Source organism: Xenopus laevis, chromosome 9_10L (genome assembly GCF_017654675.1).
Source record: "Xenopus laevis strain J_2021 chromosome 9_10L, Xenopus_laevis_v10.1, whole genome shotgun sequence".
Taxonomy (NCBI): Eukaryota; Metazoa; Chordata; class Amphibia; order Anura; family Pipidae; genus Xenopus; species Xenopus laevis.
Window position 1 is genome coordinate 56,396,697 of NC_054387.1, and position 21,448 is coordinate 56,418,144.

Sequence of the window (21,448 nt, forward strand, 5' to 3'; positions counted from 1 at the left end):
AATTCCCCAGTAAGAAGTTTGTTTTTTCAGATTGCGCAAAAATGCGGTTTTCTAAAGTAAAGAAGCCGAGTGTTTGCGATCACTCCCCTCTCTGCTTTCCGCCCCGAGTCCAGTCACACCGGTTCCTGCTCTTCCCTGTGCCCCGGGGGTCTGGCAGTTGCACTCGTTACACACACCACCGTGTAACAGGGGCCACACTGAATCTCACTCCACAGGTTGTAACCCGGCTATAGGGCAGCACAGGGGGATGTCACACACCTTGTCACCTATTCTCTCCCCAAACCTGTCAGTCTGGAAATGTGATGCCAGAAGGATTTCAGCACAAACTACTGATTCCTCAGTGTCAGGAGTATGAGGTGCAACTGCCATTGCGCAGTACATACCGCCTGATCCATTGCATGTGCCACACAGCGTGCCATCTGTTTGCTGAGGATCATGGGAAATGCAGTTTAACAGCAGGTAGATCAGGTGGGTGACCTTTTATTTAAAGTGCAATAATGTGTCTGTGCATAATTCTATCTCAAGATTTGGAGTTTAGAATAGATATTATAAGGGAAAAGATATAATAGAGACAGTGTATCTTTCCGGCCGGGGATTAGATACAACAGTGACCAGTTAAATCAGATGTTTGCCTAAAAGCCATCACTATGGGGGGGGGGGACTAGGGGAACCCAGGGTTCCAGTTTGGCCAATAATATTGGGATGTCTGCTGGTACATATATCATATTCATCTACCCAATGAGATCTTTTTTCCCGGTTCACTTGTCAGGGGTCTCGCACAGCAGGTGGATCCACTTGTAGCGCTCAGACCCTCACACACACACAGAAAATCCCAGCAGCTGAGTCTGTAGGTTAATGTGTAGGTGGGAGGAGCAATAAAAATCCCACTTACCTACTAATTGAGTAGTGGGTCTATAGGGGAACTCTAGATCATAAGGGTGGGGGCATAGAACATAGAGGGAATGGTGGGGGCATCGGCGGAATTGGCAGTTGCTCGGGCGGGTGGGGCAGAACCTGGTGCGGGTCACGGGGCGGGCAGGTGACACGGGGGCAGGAATCGGATCCTCAGAGTCCCACGTGGCGCAGGTGACGCAGCGATGAGAGAAAGAGAGAGAGAAGGGGCAGGTAAGAGGGTGAGGGCAGTGGCACCGGGGGGCAAGTAAAAGTGTCCAGGGACTGGGACTGAACACGTAGACAGTGCGGCACAGGGGGCAGGTAAGGAGACGCGGTGTGTAGTCAATATGTTCCTGGGAGGCGACTGAGAGTCATGGGCACAGGGACTGCGGGCTGAGAAAGGCTATGGGCACTGGGTCTCCAGGGGATTAATGGAAGGACACGGGGCACTGGGCTGGGAGAGAGTTTGGGGACTGGGGGGTTCAGGCCTCAGGGTGATTCGCTGGAACTGTGAGAAAGCAATATTTGCTGTGTACTCATCCACTCTCTGAGCCTATATCTGTTCTGTACTGATCCACTATCTGCTGTATACTGATCTACTGTCTGACCCTGTATCTGCTGTATACTGATCTACTGTCTGACCCTGTATCTGCTGTATACTGATCTACCCTCTGTCTGACCCTATTTTGTCTGTACTGATCCACACTCTGACACTGTATCTGATCCACTCTCTGACACTGACCCTATATACTGATCCACTGTCTGACTCCAATTCTGCTGTGTACTGATCAGACCCGGACTGGCAATCTGTGGGTTCTGGCAAATGCCAGAGGGGCTGCTATAAGGTCCCATAGAAAGTCACTATTTAGTGGGTTGATTGGGCCTCTGTGTACCTGAAATGCCAAGGCCTTTTTTAATTCTCAGTCCGGACCTGGTACTGATCCAGTCTGAGAGTACATTGTCTGTGTAGAATTTCCACAAACACTCAGAAGTGGAATAAGTATAACATTGAAAGTGATGCCTGGCAGTCAATCATTTGTTTGGTTGTTGGTGTCAGTGATCCCGACGACCAGACCTAAAGGAGAATCATTCAGACCATAAGAAATAAATCATAACAACCCATGGAAACAACCCTCTTTAGCTTTGTAAAACTTAATGTATGTTTGAATTTCCTTTTAACACTAAAGTGTATGGAAACTGGTTTTTACAATAGTTGTATCTTCTTTGCTTTACTGCACCATTGTGGATGAGCCTCTTGGAATAGATGGACATTTCTGCCTCAATTCTTCCCAATACATTTTTCCTAATATCAGTTCCATTGTTGGGACCTCACTCCTCATTGGTTCCTGAGCAGCATCCAATACCCTGAATGGATATTCAGCTGCCTAATTCTGCCCTTAATCTTCCCATCATCCTCTTCCTCATTCCCATAGTTCCCTGCTCATCTCTTAATCCCGTTTGATGTGTTAGAGAAGAATCCAGTCCCAGGAGAACTCCGCCCCACATTTAGGGATATGCCTTCCTGGGGTTTGATGGGTAAGTCAGTGGTTCATGAGGATTCATCAAACCAGTACATAATGCTTGATGGGGCCCTTCTGCATGGTGCATAGGTTTCCTATGGATGTTATATAGACTGCTAGTGCGGGGCCCTCTGGGAGAGCATTGGGTGCTTATAGCCACATCTTGTGGTAGGGCTATCACCTCACCAATTTAATATGAGCTATCTTATAACCCCACATTAATTCACATGCATGCTGCAGACTGCAGTGGATTCCAGTGTAAATGCTAATCAGCATAAGCAGTATATAAATGTCTTATGCCTATTAAAATAGTGAATTAGCAGCTAAAATGCCTTCAGTGTGGATGCAAATATACCAGTATAATCTGCAGACACCCATCTGCATTAATGTTAATAGGCCAATCAAAATGCAGATTTAATTTGTCACTCAATAAGGGTTGGACTTGATTAAAACCTAGAAGGGGCCCCTGCAGCCTGGAATGTGGAATCCCTACAGTAAATAACCAACTGGGTCACTGTTTACCAAATGGGAAGTGCCTGATTAACCCTGTAAGCTCCTTGTGCAAACAAAGCCATCACCTACGCCGTTCTACGGGCAGATCTACAGCAGAGAGAAAGAAGTAGGATTCACCAGCGAACTCTGCCACAATGTATTACCTGCCCCTGATTTGCAATGAATGTGGCAGAATTTGGGCACACTTCCCACCTGCAAGTAATAGTTTTTGATCCTCGGTAAACCACCCTTTGTTGTACATATTGAATCCACATCCTGCATGGCTAGTAATTAATTTAAATGCCTGCTGCAGACTGAACTGATGTATGTGCAACCAAGCAGCCTGCATCTAAATTAATTGCTATTAGTCATGCAGAATGAGGATTCAATATGTGGCTGGCGTTAAAGGAGTGAGGTGCCAACTCTAGTTGTGCTTAAGGGCAGTGACACACAGGGCATTTTGTTGCCCATGAGAAACTAAACCCCCTGTGTGTCATTGCCCTACAATTACTTCCCTTTATATTGTTTCAGGTGCTACAATATCTTTCCATTCTCCCTGCTGCTAGTAGTTGTAGGCTGATGGCAGACAGGTCCTATTAAAGGGGTGGTTCACCTTTAAGTTAACTTTTAGTATGCCAAAATCTAAGCAACTTTTCCATTGGTCTTCATTATTTATTTTTTATAGGTGTTTTTTTAATTTCTTCCAGCTTTCAAATGGGGTCACTGATCCCATTGTAAAAAGCAAATCCTCTGTAAGGCTACTCATCTTTCTATTCATAGTCTCTTATTCAAATCAATGCATGGTTGCTAGGGTAATTTGGATCCTAGCTACCGGACTGCTGAAATTGCAAACTAGAGAGCTGCTGAATAAAAAGCTAAATAACTATAAAAAAAAAAACAAATAAAAAAATGAAAGCCAATTGCAGATTGTCTCAGAATATCATGCTCTACATCATACTAACAGTAAATTTAAAGGTGAACAACTCTTTTAAATGCTGGTGGATAATGTGCCCCTTGTGCCATAGACTTCAGTGCAGCAGTCAACTCCTGAGAAATGGCAGAACCCCTGTTTTACCCAGCAACCACCTGTAACTTGTTTCCCAAACCCACAATTAGTCACTGTAACAAGCCTCTAATTAGTGGTGGGGAATTAGTTACTAATTGCCATGGTCAGGCTGGCAAAGCTGTAGCAGAACTTGCGGCTTGTAGGGTTTAAGTTGCGGATGTTCCACATTACACTTGGCGACATGGCAACTTGATTCCCTACAGGTTATTATGCAGTTGTTTATTACCTGCATTCTGAGTCTGTTCACAGCTGGCATGGGTGCCCGGGAATGGAATCTGTAGATATTTGTATTTAGTCAATCATTAATGGCGATAGTGAAAACGTCACACGAGTATCATATGGCAGAATAGAATTAAAGAGCAAGTCTAAGTGCAGCACAGGTTAGGCTGGAAGGGATTTCATCTGACAAAAGGCTGTTGTATGGCTCCTGATATACAGCAACTTTGTGTGAGTAAAATTCTCAGCTGTGCCCACTTTACCTTTGTGCCACACTGAATCTTTAGCTGGATCCTGCTGGTACAGACAGAAAGGCTTATAAGGGCTCTTACTCACTGGCGTTCTGACCTGCGCTCCCCTGCGTTCCGTTTTTTTGGCGTTCAGCCGCAGGGGAGCGCAGGAATAGATGCATGTCATTATTTCAAATGGGGCTGTACTCACTCAGGCGCCTGTAGGCGCCGAACGCAGGTTGAGACGCAACATGCTGCATTTTTCCTGCGTTCGGCGCCTACACGCGCCTGAGTGAGTACAGCCCCATTTGAAATAATGACATGCGTCTATTCCTGCGCCCCCCTGCGGCTGAACGCCAGAAAACGGAACGCAGGGGAGCGCAGGTCAGAACGCCAGTGAGTAAGAGCCCTTATAAGTTGGAGTAAAGTAACATTGCAAAAAGGAAATTGTGTGAAATAAGTCACACAGCCTGAGATTGCCCCCAGCAGCTGCTAATTCTGAGCTGACACTTGGGGAGTAGTTCCAAATAGTTAACAAGTAGTTAACTCCTTGCAGCTTCTATATTCATTAGCGCTGCTCTTTAGTTCACTAGCTTGAGCTGTCTTGCGGTTATAAGTCCATGTGGGAAAGACCCTTCCAATGCTAATAGTAAACTTAATTCCTCCCCACCAATAAATCACTCATTGCCCCTCTCTTGGTAGGGAATACCATAACATCACTGCCCTTAGGCTAGTGCCACATGGGGGCCTAAGAGCAGTGAACTAGCCTTACAGTAAAGAACCCCTTCCTATGCTGATGGTGAGATCTCCTTTCCTTCCCACTAATGAATCACTATCCCCTTCTCTTGGTAGGGAATCCAATAACCTGACTGCCCTAACAGTGCAGAAACCCTTCTTATTTTTTTGTTATGGCGGGATGCACGGTGATTATTTATGTATCAATTATCTTCAGACCAGCACTCCCTTTAAATCCATAAATCTGGTCCCTTCTCTACTTTCTTGGATCACTTTGCTGCATGGCTTCCATACTTTCTCTCCAGTGAGACACCTGCTCTCATTTTAGGTGACTTCAACATTCCAATTGACAACTCTGCTTCTCCTGCTACCTCTACACTCCTCTCATTAACAACTAAATTTGGTCTCTCTCAGTGGACCGATTCACCTACCCACATCGAGGGTCATGCTCTTGATCTTATATTCTGCCACTCGTGTCACCCTTCCAATCTAATTTACTCTCCTTACCCCAAATCTGACTATCACCTACTCTCCTTTCAGATAACACTTTCACCTGCACTATCACAACCATCTCTTTCCACCCACACGTACAGAAACCTTAACGCATTTGATCCACAACAATTATCAACAGTATCGGCACAATCCATCTCTCATATTAACAACCTCTCCTCTGCAAATAAGGCAGCATCTCTCGACAACGATGTTCTTTCAACAGCTCTTGACTTCCCTGTTCCTTCTACCACCCGTCACAACCGACCAGCTACCCCAACCCTGGCACACTAATGTATCTCGGTACCTCAGAAGATATAGTAGATCAGCTGAACGACGGTGGAGAGAGTCACAAACTGATCCTGACTTCATCCACTTTCAAAACATGCTCTCCTGCTACAATCGAGCTCTATCAATAGCTAAAGAACAATACTTCTCTTCTTTAATTTCTACTCTGTCCTCTAAACCGCAGCGACTGTTTGCCACATTTAACTCACTCCTATGATATAACATTAATATAACTGCCCAAGATCTTGCTTATTTCTTTAATGAAAAAATCAATCTCATTAGACTGAGTATACCGTCTGACAACAACCTCAGACTCACGTGCAGTCTACTCACATCCACTTTGCACTCCTTCACCCCTGCAACACTAAATGAAGTTAGCAAACTTCTAGCCTGCTCAAAACCCACAACATGCTCTCTTGACCTCATACTCTCTCTCCTCTCTGATACACTCTCTCCTGCACTTACCCACCTATTTAAATTGCACTCTCTACTGGTACTTTTCCATCCTTATACAAACAAGTACTAATCACATCCTCAAAAAAGCTTCCCTTGATCCCAGCTCTCCTGCTAACTAACGTCCAGTTTCCCTTCTTCCATTCATATCCAAATTACTAGAAAGGCTTGTTTACAAACGCCTGATCCAGCATCTCACTCACAACTTCTCGACTCCCTGCAATCTGGCTTCCACCCATCACACTGAACTGAATCTGCACTCACCAAAGTAACAATGATCTTTCATGGTTTACTTCTTATTTGTCTGACTTAACAGTGTAGCCCGTTGCTATATTCATCTCTAATCTCCAAATACAAACCTTCACGCAACCTTCGCTCTGCTTCTGACCTTCGCCACGCTTCTCCTCTCATCCCTTCTGCCCATTCTCATCTACAAGACTTCTCTCGGGCTTCTGCTTTTCTCTGGAACTCTCTGCCTCGAGCTGTCAGACTTTCTCCTTCTTTCCATACTTTCAAACGCTCCTTAAAGACCCACCTGTTTAAAGAAGCTTATTCAATGTACCTTAATTAATCAATCATTGCTGTATAATAAATCACAAAATTGTTTCTAAATCCTAATGTCTCAATTGTACCCTAACCTTTAGTTTGTAAACTATAATTTGTAGGGCCCTCTAATCCTATTGTACTCTGTAACCCTTGTTTGATATCCACCATTTATTCCCTGTTTGTTATAACTAAGGTAAAGCACTGCGTATCTTGTTGTAGCTATATAAATAAATGATGATGATGAATGATGATGATAAATCTGTAGTTAATTTTCAGTCCAAATGGAAACAGCACAATGCTACAGTGACAATGGTCAAACCAGAAGTTGGGCTCACGGAGTACAAGAATGTTGAATTACCTGTTCCTATTACCCAGGAACTGCATCAGGGTTGGGGGGGAGGGAGGGGAAGCCGAATGCCCAGAGGCTTCTGGTTTATGGAATATTTGTGCTTCTGTACCTACAAGATTTAATTATCCTCTCTCTGCTTGTTATTGCAGGTATTGCCCACTAGGTGTCACTCCAGCGGCCTGAAGCTTCTCTCCTGCCATTGACATTGCTCCACATAAACCTAAGAACATGGTAGGGATTAAAGTGACCAGTCACTTGTTCATGGATATTTCATGGGGATTGGTAAAGTAAATTTCTGTGCATGCCCAGTACCAACAATTTAGGTTAACCTCTTCAGATTTAGCAAAGATATGTATACTGTTCACCTTATAGCTAGCAGCCCAGGAAAGACATTTTGTATAGTTTTCACTGCAGGCAGCAGCTCAGAGTTCACAATGGGGCACTCAATGATCCATATACTGTTAATTCCCTTTCACCTAAGCCCCATAACCAGTAGTGTTGGGCTGAGGTAGGGGTATTTATGCTTATTTGCCCCATCTATAGTTCCTGGGTGTATCTGGTGCAGGATAACAATATGTAATATAATTGTGTGCCCAATCCTCCATGTGTGCAAAACTGCTGCTTACTATTCTTTTCTCTCTCACACACAGCGTTATGATGCAGGATAGGTGCCAACAAGTGGCGCAGTTCTGTCTGGTGGTTCTGGACAGTTTGGACCCGGTGGACACTGTAGGGTATCATGGGAATGATTGAGCCAAACAGATCTGTACTGCTGAATGGGAGTATGAATGGCAGTGAGAATATCAAGGACCTGTTCCACGAGGATGCACAGGTAGGTGCCAGCACTGGGGCATTATCTGCAGAATTGTCTTCCCTAGGGCACATTTGCACCCGCAGACTTATACTGCCCCATAGAGCACATTTACACTTATACTTCACCCTATTGTACATTTAACTAGCAGACTTATACTGCCCTCTAGAGCACATTTACACTTATACTTCACCATATTGTATGTTTACACTAGCAGACTTGTACTGCCCCATAGAGAACATTTATAGTAGCACCAAGAATTCTCTGTGTCTCTGATACGGTCCCCTGACAGCTGGTCCCTGTTTCACTGATTCCTCAGGTATCGCAGTTGCAATCGCGGCCCTGGTGGAAGATCCAACTGTTTGTGTGGGAGCCGGTGCTGTTTGGGACATGGGATGGAGTATTTACCTCCTGTATGATCAATATCTTTGGAGTGGTGCTGTTCCTCAGGACTGGATGGCTTGTGGTAGGTGAAGCCTTGGGTTTTTGGGGGGATATCAGACTGAATAGGGCCCTGGGTGTATCTGGGCATCAGAATAGAGGGATAAGTGCTGCTGTCACCTTATTCTTTGAATACCAGCTACTGATACTGTATTGCTCACTAATAATCTGTATGAACTGCTGAGACTGCACTGATTTCTAAATAGCCATGCAACATGCGTCTAAACATTAACAGCAATGTCACATATATATCCTGATATGCAAATTGTTCTGCTTGTGCTTTTCTGCAGGGGAACACAGGGGTCCTGCTGGGAATAGTACTGGTCTCCTTTGTTATCCTCGTGGCACTGGTGACGGTGCTGTCAGGCATCGGGGTGTGTGAAAGATGTAGTATAGGCAGCGGCGGAGTCTACTCCATGGTTTCCACTGTCCTGGGGGGCAAAGTTGGGGGAACCATTGGGGTGCTGTACATCTTTGGGCAGGTAAGTTCCATTTTATGAAAAGGACTGAGAGGGCCGACAATTCATACCTCCCAACTGTCCCTTTTATTGCAGCTCATCCCGCAGTCCCAGATTGTTACTGAAATGTCCCAACTTTCTCTTTGATCTCCTGCACTGAACTGCCAGAAAAATATACAAAGTTTCTAACTTAATTGGCTTTTGGCAGAGCCCAGAATAGATACTTAGCTGCTTTTGTAACAATTTAAAATAAGCAATGAAGCAATTGTAACAATTCAAGACAAACAAATCTCTTAGGGAAACGGTGACTTGCAGCTTTAAGGGCAATTCAGCTTCATTAGCAAAACTGTAATAACACCTAAAAACTTTTATAATTTGTCAAATTTTGTAAGATGGACATGGTAATTTGGGGTAGTGACCAGAAAATTGGCGTGGCCAAAATTGTCTCGCTCCACTTGCCATTTCTTTTTGTCCCTCTTTTTCCAAAATGTTTGGAGGTATGGACAGTGGTGCCAGAGTTGGTGGGCGATAGTGTTGGCAGTGACGTGCCAGGGTTGGTGGGAGTTATAGGCTTGTTCCCTAAGGCACTTGCAATAGTTTCTGTGATCATAAAGTGTAGCCTTTGGTAACTATCTGTCCCCTGCTAAGGATGTGGCCCTCAGTGTGTTGCAGGTGCCATGTACATCACGGGCTTTGCAGAATCCATTTCTGACCTTCTGAACTTAGAGAATATGTGGGTAGTGAGGGGCATCAGCCTGGCTGTGCTTGTGGGGCTACTTGGAATTAATCTGGCCGGAGTCAAGTGGATCATCCGCCTCCAGCTCCTGCTGCTCCTGCTATTGGCTGTCTCCACTCTGGATTTTGTCATTGGCTCCTTTACACACCTGGATCCAGGTAAGGCAGAGCAGGGTGGAGTGGGGGGATCTGAATATGTGCAAGAATAATGACCTTGCATCTAATTTGTTTACCAATATATTTCTGTAGTGCCCAGTGTCAGCGTTGCAGTGCATATAGTGCCACTAGGGGGCAGAACCTTCCTATAAATGGGATATGAGGAAACTGCAGTCTCAGCACAATATTTATTTTCCTAAACTCACATTTATGTCCTCTGAGCCTTTGGGACAAAGTCACCTGGTGGCAACTGCCATAGGGAAATCTCCTCATGGTGTTAACCTGTATTTTCAGGATTAGGAACTGTTACCCACACAGTCCCTACTTCTATACTTCTAGTTTACAGAACCTCCTCCTTTGCTTCTGCTTTTCTCCCCTGCTGTAGCCTTGCTGCTGCAAGTTGCTCTTGTTCATTCTATTCGAAACACTAATTTTAAAAAAACATTCTGATTGCTATGGTTAGTATTCAACCAGAAAGTTATTGTTCAGCACCTCTCTTACTCAATCTTTATTTTAATGTTCAGCCATTGCACCATGTTTCTAGGGACAGTCAGCCTAGTAACAGAACAAAGTGAGATAATTCAAAAGCCACAAAAATGTGAAGGCAAATGCCAAATTGTAGCATGGCACTGAAAATCAACTTTAAGGTCAACTTCCCCTTTAAACGGTAACAAGGTCACTGTGCGGGGTAGGAGTGAGGGCCTGTGTGCACTGTTCTGTGCCAGGAAGGAGACTCTGAGCAGAAAAGGGAAACCGCCTTTTGTTTTCCCCCTGATGTAGTGCAAGCATGTGGGGTGTGAGTGAGCGGGGGGAATGGCAGGAAGGATATGGTTGTCACTCTGTCCCATTGGTCCCAGTCTCTGCTTGTTACTGGTTTCCTGCCCCTCTGTGTCACATACACTCTGTGCTGGGAATAGGAACTATGGCTGCTCACATACATACTGGTGCAATGGCACTAGGGCTGCTCACACTCAAATAGTGGCAGTAGGGCCGCTCACATTCACACTCATGCAGTAGCTCCAGGTTTGCTCACATACACACTGGTACAATGACACTAGGATTTCTCACTCTTACACTCAAGCAGTGGCACTAGGGCTACTCACATACACAATAGTACAATGGCACTAGGGCTGCTCACAATCACACTGGTGCAGTGGCTCTTTAGCTACTGAAATGGATCCATTGTGTCTGGAGGCTGTGCATGTGTGTGAGTGTGTGAGAGAGAAAGAGAGGCACTTTTTGCAGGTTTTTCCAATTACAGAGCAGAGAAAGCAGCTGACATCATAGCTCTACGGGCCAGGCTTAGGCAGTCGGAATTACAGTGAGCTGGACCCCCGCCAAGTGTGTGGGACTGGACCCAGCACAGATGTTTTTAAAGTCCAACTTCCCTTTAACAACAGTTAACTGGGTGCCTGTAATTTTCCCTTTAATGCCCTATATACCCTGAGAACTGACCTTTAGCTCTTTAATTCCAAGGGGGGGGGGGGGGGGTTTATACAAGGAGCTGCAATTCCAGTAGCTGTCACTGACCTGAATGCACTTTGGCTGTGTGTGAGTGTTTGTATTTTTGTGTGTAAGTGCTATTGTATGTCCTCCTGCCACTCAGTAATATGGGTCAATGCATTGTTGTCATTTTTCCAAAACAGTACCAAAGCTCCTTGTGTATATATGGGGGGGGGCAGGTAGTTGGCAGCGGCAGGGTGACAGGAAGCTCCACATTCACATGATGGAGTTTCTGATAAATAAACAGGAATTGGATTTCTTTCCCTGTCTCAGGCTAAATTTCCTTCCAAGCCCCCTTCTGACAGAGAGATACCTACCCCTGTGGCATCTAGATCCGTGTTATAAGGTCCTGTATATCAGAGGGGCCACACAAAGCAGCAGCTGTATGCGGTATAGATATAGATATAGTAGAACAGAATGAAGATAGTAGGGCAAATTAGAGACAGTAAAACAAGTTGGAGACAGTAGGGCAAATGCTCTTTCACCCCCTCAGTAATGTGTGTGGAATAATACCACTGAAGGGGAAATTACAGTTTTGCTCTGATGTGGGGCATTTTTCTGATTCAATATTTTTATGGAGGGGGGGGGGGGGTTGTAGGATTTCTTATAATAAATCTGCTTCTCTTCTTTCACCAGAGAATGGGTTTGTGGGATATTCGGAGGAGCTGCTGCGCAATAACACATTCCCTGATTACACGCCGGGTGAAAGTTTCTTCACTGTGTTTGGGGTCTTCTTCCCGGCAGCAACAGGTACTGAATTCTCCACATACCCCTGGGGGATAAAGCAGCACATAATTATATGGTGTAATCAGACATCTCATTGTGGCCCTCCAGCAGTTCAGTATGGCTGTTGAATTGCAGGCTCCAGCAGATTGTATGATAAATAATGGCCCCTAAACATAGTACATTGCCAGGGCCAAACCATTACTGTAAACCCCAGTCAACTCACCTGTAACAGGGGGGTAAACTAAGGGGACTTTGACTGCTGACTATTACAGGTAAATTAGGTAGAGGTTACAGCAATGGGCCTCCTTGCCCCCCTGAGAGATGAAATACAAGGGGGTGTGGCATTCATTATTCTCCCCAAGCTGTAGGAACAGACATCATGTCCTGCATTTGGCAATGGGATCCCTAGATGCTCAATATAGTGGAGTGTGCTAATTGCCAGCGATACTCCGTATATGTATGTATCGCAGGCACAGACAATGGTTCCGTCCTAACGCTGGGACTGATCAATTGCAAACGGTCAGTAGGGGAGCTGGATCACAGATTAATCCCCATCACATGGAGCCAGGATACTGGGTGCCAGTTAGGAATTAGCACTGATTAGACCCATTACTATGGCAACAAAGCAGCTGGATTACAAAATAAAGATTAATACTCAGCAAGTGACTGAAAGTTGCAAAGGGAATGTAATAAGAACTGGCACATGTGTATGATTGCCTGTATGTATAATAGTTTCTGGACACAATCAATTCCTGACCCTTCTCCCTCTTGTTCCTCATTCCCAGGAGTCATGGTGGGGTTTAACATGAGCGGTGATTTGCAAAGACCGTCAATCAACATCCCTTTGGGGTCCCTGGCTGCCATTGGCACTTCGTAAGTGTTTGTAGGGGGCAGAAACCCCCAAATTGCTGGTTGTGTCATCAATAAAAGGTTGTGTGGTGCAGCCCCTGGGATATCTCCCAAACAAGATCTGACTTGTTAGGGCCTTCTGTGCACTGAGCTGATTCTGTACCAGGCCCTGATTGGCCCTCAGTGTGTCTCTTTCTGTGGTGGTTTTGGGCCCAGGTCCTGGCTCTGGTATGTCTCTGATTTCGGCCTCTGTTTACAGGTGGTTCCTCTATGTTGTGTTCGTCTTCCTTCTCGGAGCCATTTGCACGAGAGAATTCCTGCGCTATGAATTTATGATTGCAGAGAAGGTAAGTCTAGTGTTCCACTGATAGTAAATACCACAATGTGGGGAACATCGGTCTTCATGCAAGGTACATAGGGTAGTAGCTCAGGCTGATAAAATACATCCCAGGTGTCTCCCACCTCTCATCCCATATACACTAACTAAGGCATAAGACCTATTCCTGGGCCACTGGGGCTAGAGGGCAGACTGACCCTCAAATCTTGGTGCCATGAGCTGCATAAAGAGCTTCACATGATTAATTGTAATCTTTGACTCTGTGGGAGCATTCTGGTACTAGATAGTACATTGGTGTGCCATTGTGTGCCTGGAATCAGATTATTCACTGCTGTCCCAAAATGCTCTGCCATGAGCTTTTCCCTTCTCTGCCTCATTCGCCTGTGGATTTTCTTTCAGCACATAAAGAGATATTGTACCAAGGCTTTCTATGTAGTGTGTGTTTATGGGTCCAGGACAGTGAGGTGGGCATGCTGGGAGTTGTAGTTGTAGTTAAAGGGCCACAAACTGGGTATCTCTGATTTATGTTGTATTCATTCTTCAGATGGGGACCTCAACCTTCCTGCCTTACCAGTGGTCCATCTTCTTTATCCCATGTCCTGCCTGAGCAACATTGGTTTTGCTACTGTTTTTTTTTTTCCAGAAGCATATTGTACTTTGCTGGCAGCATTGACCTGTCCTACCCAATCTATACAGTCTAGAATGGCCACTGGGTCAGGTCATTACTCTGTGGTGTGGGAAAATCAGTTTTCTGATGCTATTTAGAGTTTTAATTTCCTTTGTTTCCTTCCTCCCATTGGACTCTGCTAGGAAAAAGCAGTGGGAATTCAGGGGGTTTCCTTGCCTTATACATTTACAGGGAGAGAGGGAGGCTGAGTGTTGCACGAAATAGAGGCTTTATGGTGCATGAGAGGGAGGCTGGATGGTGCCTAAAAGTGAGGCTTTGTGGTGGATGAGAAGAGGTCCTGTTATATGTGAGCCTATTGCCATTCCTAAGAAAGATGCTCTTCTGTTTTTGGAAAGAAGCTGCCTGGTCTATAAGTGAGATTCATAGTAGGGAGACTCGCTAAATTGAACCTGCATGGGACCAAGGACCCCTATACAAAAAGTGTCCCAAGTGGGAAAAGGCTTCTGCTTCCAGTAAACTGGATATGGTCTGACAAGAGGGGGCAATAACTTAGAAGGAAGTGCTCCCTAGCAGAAAGTGATCCTCTATGACGGGGCCCACTCTCTAACAGGAAGCAATTTTGCAGAAATGGGGTCACAGGAAGTGATGCCTGCTTAAGACTTGAGCTCTCTAACAGGAAATGATGCTGCTCTTTTTTACAGGAAGTGGTCCTGCACGAGGGGTGGCACACTTTACAGGAAATTATCCTGCATGAGATGGCAGGCAATGACTGCAAAGATATAGAATAATTATTACTTGTTTTTGGGAATGGGTCAGAGACTACTCAGTTGCCAGTGAAACAGAATTCTGGTTATATAACTAAAAAGAAGATTCCTGTGAGAACTCCCTGGTGTGAATACAGGAGCCCTGACTGTCTCTATTTTTTCCATAGGTTTCTCTGGTTGGTGGCCTCTTCCTTCTGGGTCTCTACATCTCCTCATTGGCTTCCTGTATGGGGGGGCTGTATGGGGCCCCCAGGATCCTACAGTGCATTGCACAGGAAAAGGTTATCCCTGCCCTGTCCTTCCTGGGACGTGGGGTGAGTGCTTCCCTTTCCTGTTTATATTATTGTACAGAGCAGAGTGGGACGTGTGAGTATAGAGTAGTCCGAGAAAGAAGCGAGGGATTCTGGGAGAACCTTAGTGGGTTCCCCCGGTCATTAAATCTGATCTCAGTGCCAGTATTTTAGCCCAGTATAGCAGGATGTCCTGGGGGACACGTTATATACTAGATACACTTTGCTCAGATTTGCCTGGGAAGCAATAGGTTAATGGAAAAAACTGCACATTCTGTTCCACGATTAATTCCACAGCTAAACAGGATTATCGCCCTGGCTGCTGTTGTGTTTCCCAATTTATACTCGGGCACAACAAGCACGGGCGATTACATGGGATTATGACATTGGAATCTGCAAATCAGATCAGCCCAGTCTCTCCTGTAATTAGGGGGCTTGTGTCTCTCGCTGAGCTTGTTACTGTCCACAGAACACAACACCTTTCCTGTAATTAGATGCAGCACGCTGTTACCCATGATCACATGTGGCACTTTGTTACCCATGATCACATGCGGCACTCTTTTACCCATAATCAGGCACGTTACCTTGTTACCCATAATCACACATATCACTTTGTTACCGCATAATACGTATGGATGTTGACCAGTTACTTTGTGACCTGTAACTTACCACAGTATCCCATACAATTTCACCCTTGGGTGACATCTTTTGTGTTACCACTGGGGAATGGCCAATTTGTTGGATGATGGGACATTTGGCTGGTAAGTGGTTGGCCAAATTGCAATGGTCAGACAAGTCAGTTTTCTGGCTATCCAGTCTGTGTACCAGTGGTGGCCATTGGCTGATATAAGTCTCAGTGTGGACAGAACAGATACGATCACATGGTCACTCACATTGGTCATACAGGGCCCACACAAGCTAAGAGATCATCCGACTGATCATCACACTGAGCAGCATTAGTTCTTGAGAAAAGAAAGGGTCCCCCCACTTTTATTTGTTAGACCCCCATCTGCCTCTTGCAGTCCAAAAAGCAAAAGCTTTCCCAAACTACTCAGTTCTCTGACTTCTCACTCTATGACAGGGGGTGGGGATCCTTGCGAGCAATCCATTGATAGGTTCTTTCAGTTAGCATCATCCTGAAGTGTGCATAGTATGTACTGATTCCTGTGAATATTGGGTTTTGTTTGATATTAAAGGTTCCACATGATCTTTTGTCTCCCCCAATAGAAAGGCCCAAACAAAACTCCAGTGGCCGCTATCTTCATAACTGGACTCCTTACTATGGCCTTTGTCTTTATCGGCCAAGTGAACGTGTTGGCACCAATAGTTACAATTAACTTTATGCTGACCTACAGCGCTGTGGACTACTCTTATTTTTCTGTGACTATGAGCTACAAAATGCAGCATAGTCCAAAAAAGAACGGGAGACCCAACTCCCGGGTGATGAGTTCCACTCAGCCCCTGATACTAAACAAATCCACAAGCTACGGTTCCAATGGCACTTTATTAGAATTCACTAAGGACATGAACCAGCTCTTCAAACCCAACCATACGGAGGCTCCTGAGAGCACAAGTAGCCAAGAAAAAGATCCGAAGATGTTTAAGTTCAGCAAGCCAAGAAAGCCAGCCAAGCAGACCCTGCAGGACAGCTTCCAACTGGATCTCCACCAGGGTCCTGAGCATGGCCTAGAGAGCAGGTTGCTGGTTACAGACCTGGCAGAAAATGAAAGCCAGAATTCCAAAGCAGAGATTACAGAAGACAAGAACCAAGGCGTGGACCCCACTGAGAGTGATGAGCCTGACAGCGAAGAAGATGTGGACATTCAGCAGCCAACAGAGGAGCAGAAAGGAGGTAGGTGTGAGCCAAGAGGTTAGATTATGGCCACCAAAGGCACTGACTGCTAAGATAAAACTCCACCAACCAACCAGCCCACCACCACATAGATCACAGAGAGAAGACCTATGTGTCACATTTATTCTGTTTTCCTACAGATTCCACAGTGGCACAAAAGGTCCCAGAATTTGAGATTCAGGAATTATCAACATCATTTTATGCCAAGTTCTGCAATCACTGGGTGGCCTTTCTGGGGGTAGGTATTTGGACTGTGGAATCCTGTGGTTGAGCTCAATTTCTGGAGCAGTGTTAATGAGGAAATGAGTGGCTCTAAAACGTATTCCATATACTTACAAGTAGGATCCAGACCCTACAAGATAATGCTATTGTGTCCCCAGAACATTCCTTCTCTGTATATTTGTATTTATACATATGGATAGAAGGTGCCATATTGTTTCCCTTACACAGTACAGTATGAGGATATAGCTTATTGTGTACCCACAAAATGCTGCCATATTCTTCCCTTAACATTCAAGCTAAGTGAATAGCAGGACTCCTTGAAGTAATGAATCTTGAGGGGATGGGTGAGAGATTCGTCAAGAATTGTACACGCACTCCTGTGGCCAACTGGTGAGGATAAAAACAAAGCTTTATTCCATTCTGTTAAAAATTACGTGAGATTTTTAACAGAATGGAATAAAGCTTTGTTTTTATCCTCACCGGTTGGCCGCAGGACTGCGTGTACAATTCTTGATGCTACATCTCACCTAAACTACGGGTTCAGGGCATGGCACCCGGGCCATTTGCCTTACTTGGTGAGTGCGATTGTGGCTGACTTCAATGTATTTAAATTGCAATTGATCAACTCTAAGTGTCGGACCTGGGGTTTTTACACCCAGGTCAACTCTCCTATTTGGTGAGCTATAGTTTAATGTTTTGTTTCGGCACTATAGATTTTTGAGCACATAAACAGTGTTGTGCTTCAGAATACATTTAAGGGAAATTAGAGGGATTAGAGCCGGCTAAATTTATTTTGGAAGATGGGTGAGAGATTCCCAGAACCAAAATACTTACCCTTGTCTCTTCTTCCACAGGCGATCCTTTCAAATGTAAGATTCCACAGTATATCTGTATATATGCCCTTTGGGATCTAACACAAAAGGCAATCTAATTTGGAAGTTCTGAGCCTACTACAGTTATTCCCAAGGCCACCAACACCGGGGTGGGGAGGTGTGCAGTCAGTGGCCCTGTAGCAGAGAAGAAACCAACAAATTAGGTCCAAGGCTTGGGTCAGAGAAGTAGCGATTCCAGGCCCCAGCGGCCTAGGGTTATAACGAGGATGAGTTACTGTATGGGCAGTTTTGGGCTCAAATGTAGATGAAGACAGAGATTCAACCATTCATGCAGATCACTTAGTAACCCCTGCAGTCAGTTCAGCAGATACCAGAACTTACAAAAACCCTCATGTCCAGTTGGAGTCCTCAGATCCCAAACAGAAAAGCCATTTGAACCCATTGAAGTAGTTATAGAGAAATAACTGAAGGGGACTATGAAAAGACCTGTCCTGATTGTCTGATAGCCTGTCTTTTTTATTAAACAGAGGCTGTCGCATATTTCAGCTTCTTTGCCCACAAAATGCTGCCATATTATTCCCTGAACATTCAAGTTAAGTGAATAGCCGGACCCCTTGGAATAATGAATCTGAGGGGATGGGGGAGAGATTCCCAGAACCAAAATACTTACCCTGTACTTACCCTTGTCTCTTCTTCAACAGGCAATCCTTTCAATTGTAATCATGTTTGTGATCCAGTGGATTTATGCCCTCGTTAACCTTGGTGTAGCAATCATTTTGTACCTCTACATTGGCAGAGTGAACCCCGGCCTTAATCCAGGTAAGTGCGCGTTCTGCAAGATTCCACAGTATATCTGTGTGCTGATGCCCTTTGGGATCTAACACAAAAGGTGATCAAATTTTGGATGATTTACTGTATGGGCAGTTTTGGGCTCAAATGTAGATAAAGACAGAGATCCGACCATTCATGCAGCTCACTTAATAACCCCTGTCGGTTCAGCTGATACCAGAACTTACAAACCCCCTTGTGTCCAGTTGGGGTCCTCAAATCCAAGACAGAAAAGCCATGTGAACCCATTCAAGTAGTTTCCAGAGGGGGTGAGAAATAACTGAAGGGGACTATGAAAAGACCTGTTCTGATTGGTTGATAGTGTGTCTTTCTTATTAAACAGGGGCTGCCGCAAATTTCAGCTTCTTTGCCTGGATCCGCCAAGGGGCACGGACACTATGCAGGTAGGTTCAATGAATAAGTGATATGGAACATTGTCCTGCAGATTGTGTGGTAACTCCGATGCACGGCTGATGCTGCCATGTTGCATGATGCTACAGACCCCACACTCACCCCAATTTCTTTCCTCACCAGGAAGCCCCACCCCAAAGAGCAGTTTGTGGTGACTCCTTCCCTCCTATCTGTTGGCATGGAGACCACGCAACTGACAGAAGAAAACGAAGATTTTGCATCTCGTGGACGGTACCACCACTCGTCCATCATCACCCAGGGACAGTTTATTGATCGGTACAACTAGGAGTCCAGAGATATCCCAGCATTTCATTCTTACCTCTCCACTGCCAAAACTCTGTGACCCAAAGGAAGATATTTCTGCGTTTTGTGAGACATTATATCAACACCCCCTGCAGAACAGGCTGCACCATACAGTGATACTAAGCCCCTCGTTGTGGAGGGCTGTTAATAAAATTGTTTTTTATGCAGGGTATTCAATGTTTCAGAAATGTGAAGCAATAACTGAGCCAAACCCCCAAAAAATCTTCCTTTCCCCCCATACCAGTGCAATATATAGCTAGACTTGTAGCAAGTGCCTTAAAAGCTCTGTATTGGAAATAGGTACCTCGGGGGTGGAGTCACTTTACACAACTAAAGCCGAAATCTCAGGGCTGTTATGATACCCACTTGCATGACTCCATGGAGAGCAACTATGTGGTGGTACAACTACATCACAGCTGGCATCTACCGTCTGTAGGAGGGACTATGGTCGGTGGGTGCTGATATCTTGGAGATGGAAACATGATTCTCCACTGACTATCTGATCTTTTTGTGGACTTCAAATGGTTTGAAGGATGTCAACCCCAGTGGAAACAGGCTTTTCTCACAGTACCTAGTGATATGGACTAATGAGACAGACACTCTTCCTGGTCCAGCTCGTTACACCTTGCTCTTCTGAAAAATACACCTACCCCCACAGGGCACAAACTTATTACTCATGGAGCTTTACTCTAATCTGAGAGACAAATGTGACATCCCTGTGCAGGCCTGGACTGGCAATCTGTGGGTTCTGGCAAATGCCATAGGGGCTGCTATAAGGTGCCATATACAGTCACTATTTAGTGGGCTGGTGGGGGCTGTTTGGGCCTCTCTGTGATCTGATTGGGCCTCTGTGTACTTGAAATTCCAGGGCCTATTTTAATTCTCAGTCCGGACCTGTCCCTGTGCAATAAGTGAATGTAGTGGAGCACGGCTAGAAGGAAGGACACCTCCTGGGCATTGTACAAATTGGGCTCTATGTACCTGATCTGTGTGTGTGTGCAAGGCCCTTGTGCAAGTGATACTGGTGATGCTGACATTCACCCACAAGGGTGCGTTTAAATACAAACCGTGCTATCTTGGTGTTGTGTCCTTTACTTTCTTTTTCTATATAAAACATTCTCAGTGACCCAGAATGTACCACTGTTACTGACTGCCCCCTACTACATGCACTACCTACTGTCAGGGCCATATTTATATTAAGGCACCTGAGGACCTGTGCCTAGGGCGGCAGGTTTTGGGGGCAGCCCTCTGGTGCCTATAAATACATTTTTTGAAATTACAAAAAAAAAAAAATTGCCCAGCCACTTCCACAGATTTTCATTGGAAATCTGGTGAAAGACCTGAGGGGTAGGGGGTTCGGCTGGTTTTTGGAAGCGATGTCACACGCACGACGTAGGGGGCATATTTAGGTCCGATGCCTAGGGCAGCATCGGACCTAAATACAGTCATGCCTACTGTCTCCTCCCACTGATCTACATGCACCATCTATTGCCTCCTCCCACTGATCTATATGCACCACCCACTGTCCACTTTTCCCACTTTTCTCCATGTACCACTAGCTGCCTCCTACTGAAATACCCCTCCATTTGTTGCCCTTTTCCTATACCTGTGGGAAGAAGACTTATTTCGCTGGGCTGGTCTGGAAGTTGTGAGCTAGAAGAGTATACCATGTGCACAGGTGCAGCCATATAAGCTCTCCTAATGAAGGACTAGTTACATTAGCAGAGATTTATTCACCTGGGGTCTCAGGCAAAGGTGGGCTCTGAGGTTCTGCTTGTTTTCAGCACTGAGTACAAGTTACTGGGGCTCTCCCTATTATAGGTAGGGATGTAGCGAACTGCCGATTTGGTGTTTGCGAACTTCGAACACCCGCTAAAATCGTTCGATTCGAAGGATTTTCATTCGAATCGAACGATCGAAGCCATTCGATCGAATGCTTTTCATTCGATCGAATGCTTACAATTGTTCGAACGAATGGAAATCGTTCGATTTTTAGCGGTCGAAGGAATTCGAATGGTCGAAC

General features: G+C 45.2%; 1 protein-coding gene across 4 annotated transcripts; it reads left to right on the forward strand.

Annotated features, from left to right (window-relative positions):
• The first annotated feature begins 139 nt into the window (after nt 1-139).
• Nucleotides 140-20,505, forward strand: slc12a8.L (solute carrier family 12, member 8 L homeolog). 4 transcript variants are annotated; one of them, XM_018234411.2, is made up of 15 exons: nt 140-468; nt 7,428-7,509; nt 7,929-8,110; nt 8,409-8,555; nt 8,821-9,012; nt 9,651-9,882; nt 12,019-12,132; nt 12,894-12,981; nt 13,217-13,304; nt 14,854-15,000; nt 16,204-16,828; nt 16,969-17,066; nt 18,585-18,702; nt 19,055-19,115; nt 19,246-20,505. In XM_018234411.2, exons 3-15 carry the CDS (start codon nt 8,018-8,020, stop codon nt 19,406-19,408), a joined length of 2,166 nt encoding a protein of 721 aa, XP_018089900.1. In that variant the 5' UTR covers nt 140-468; nt 7,428-7,509; nt 7,929-8,017; the 3' UTR covers nt 19,409-20,505.
• The last annotated feature ends 943 nt before the right edge of the window (nt 20,506-21,448 follow it).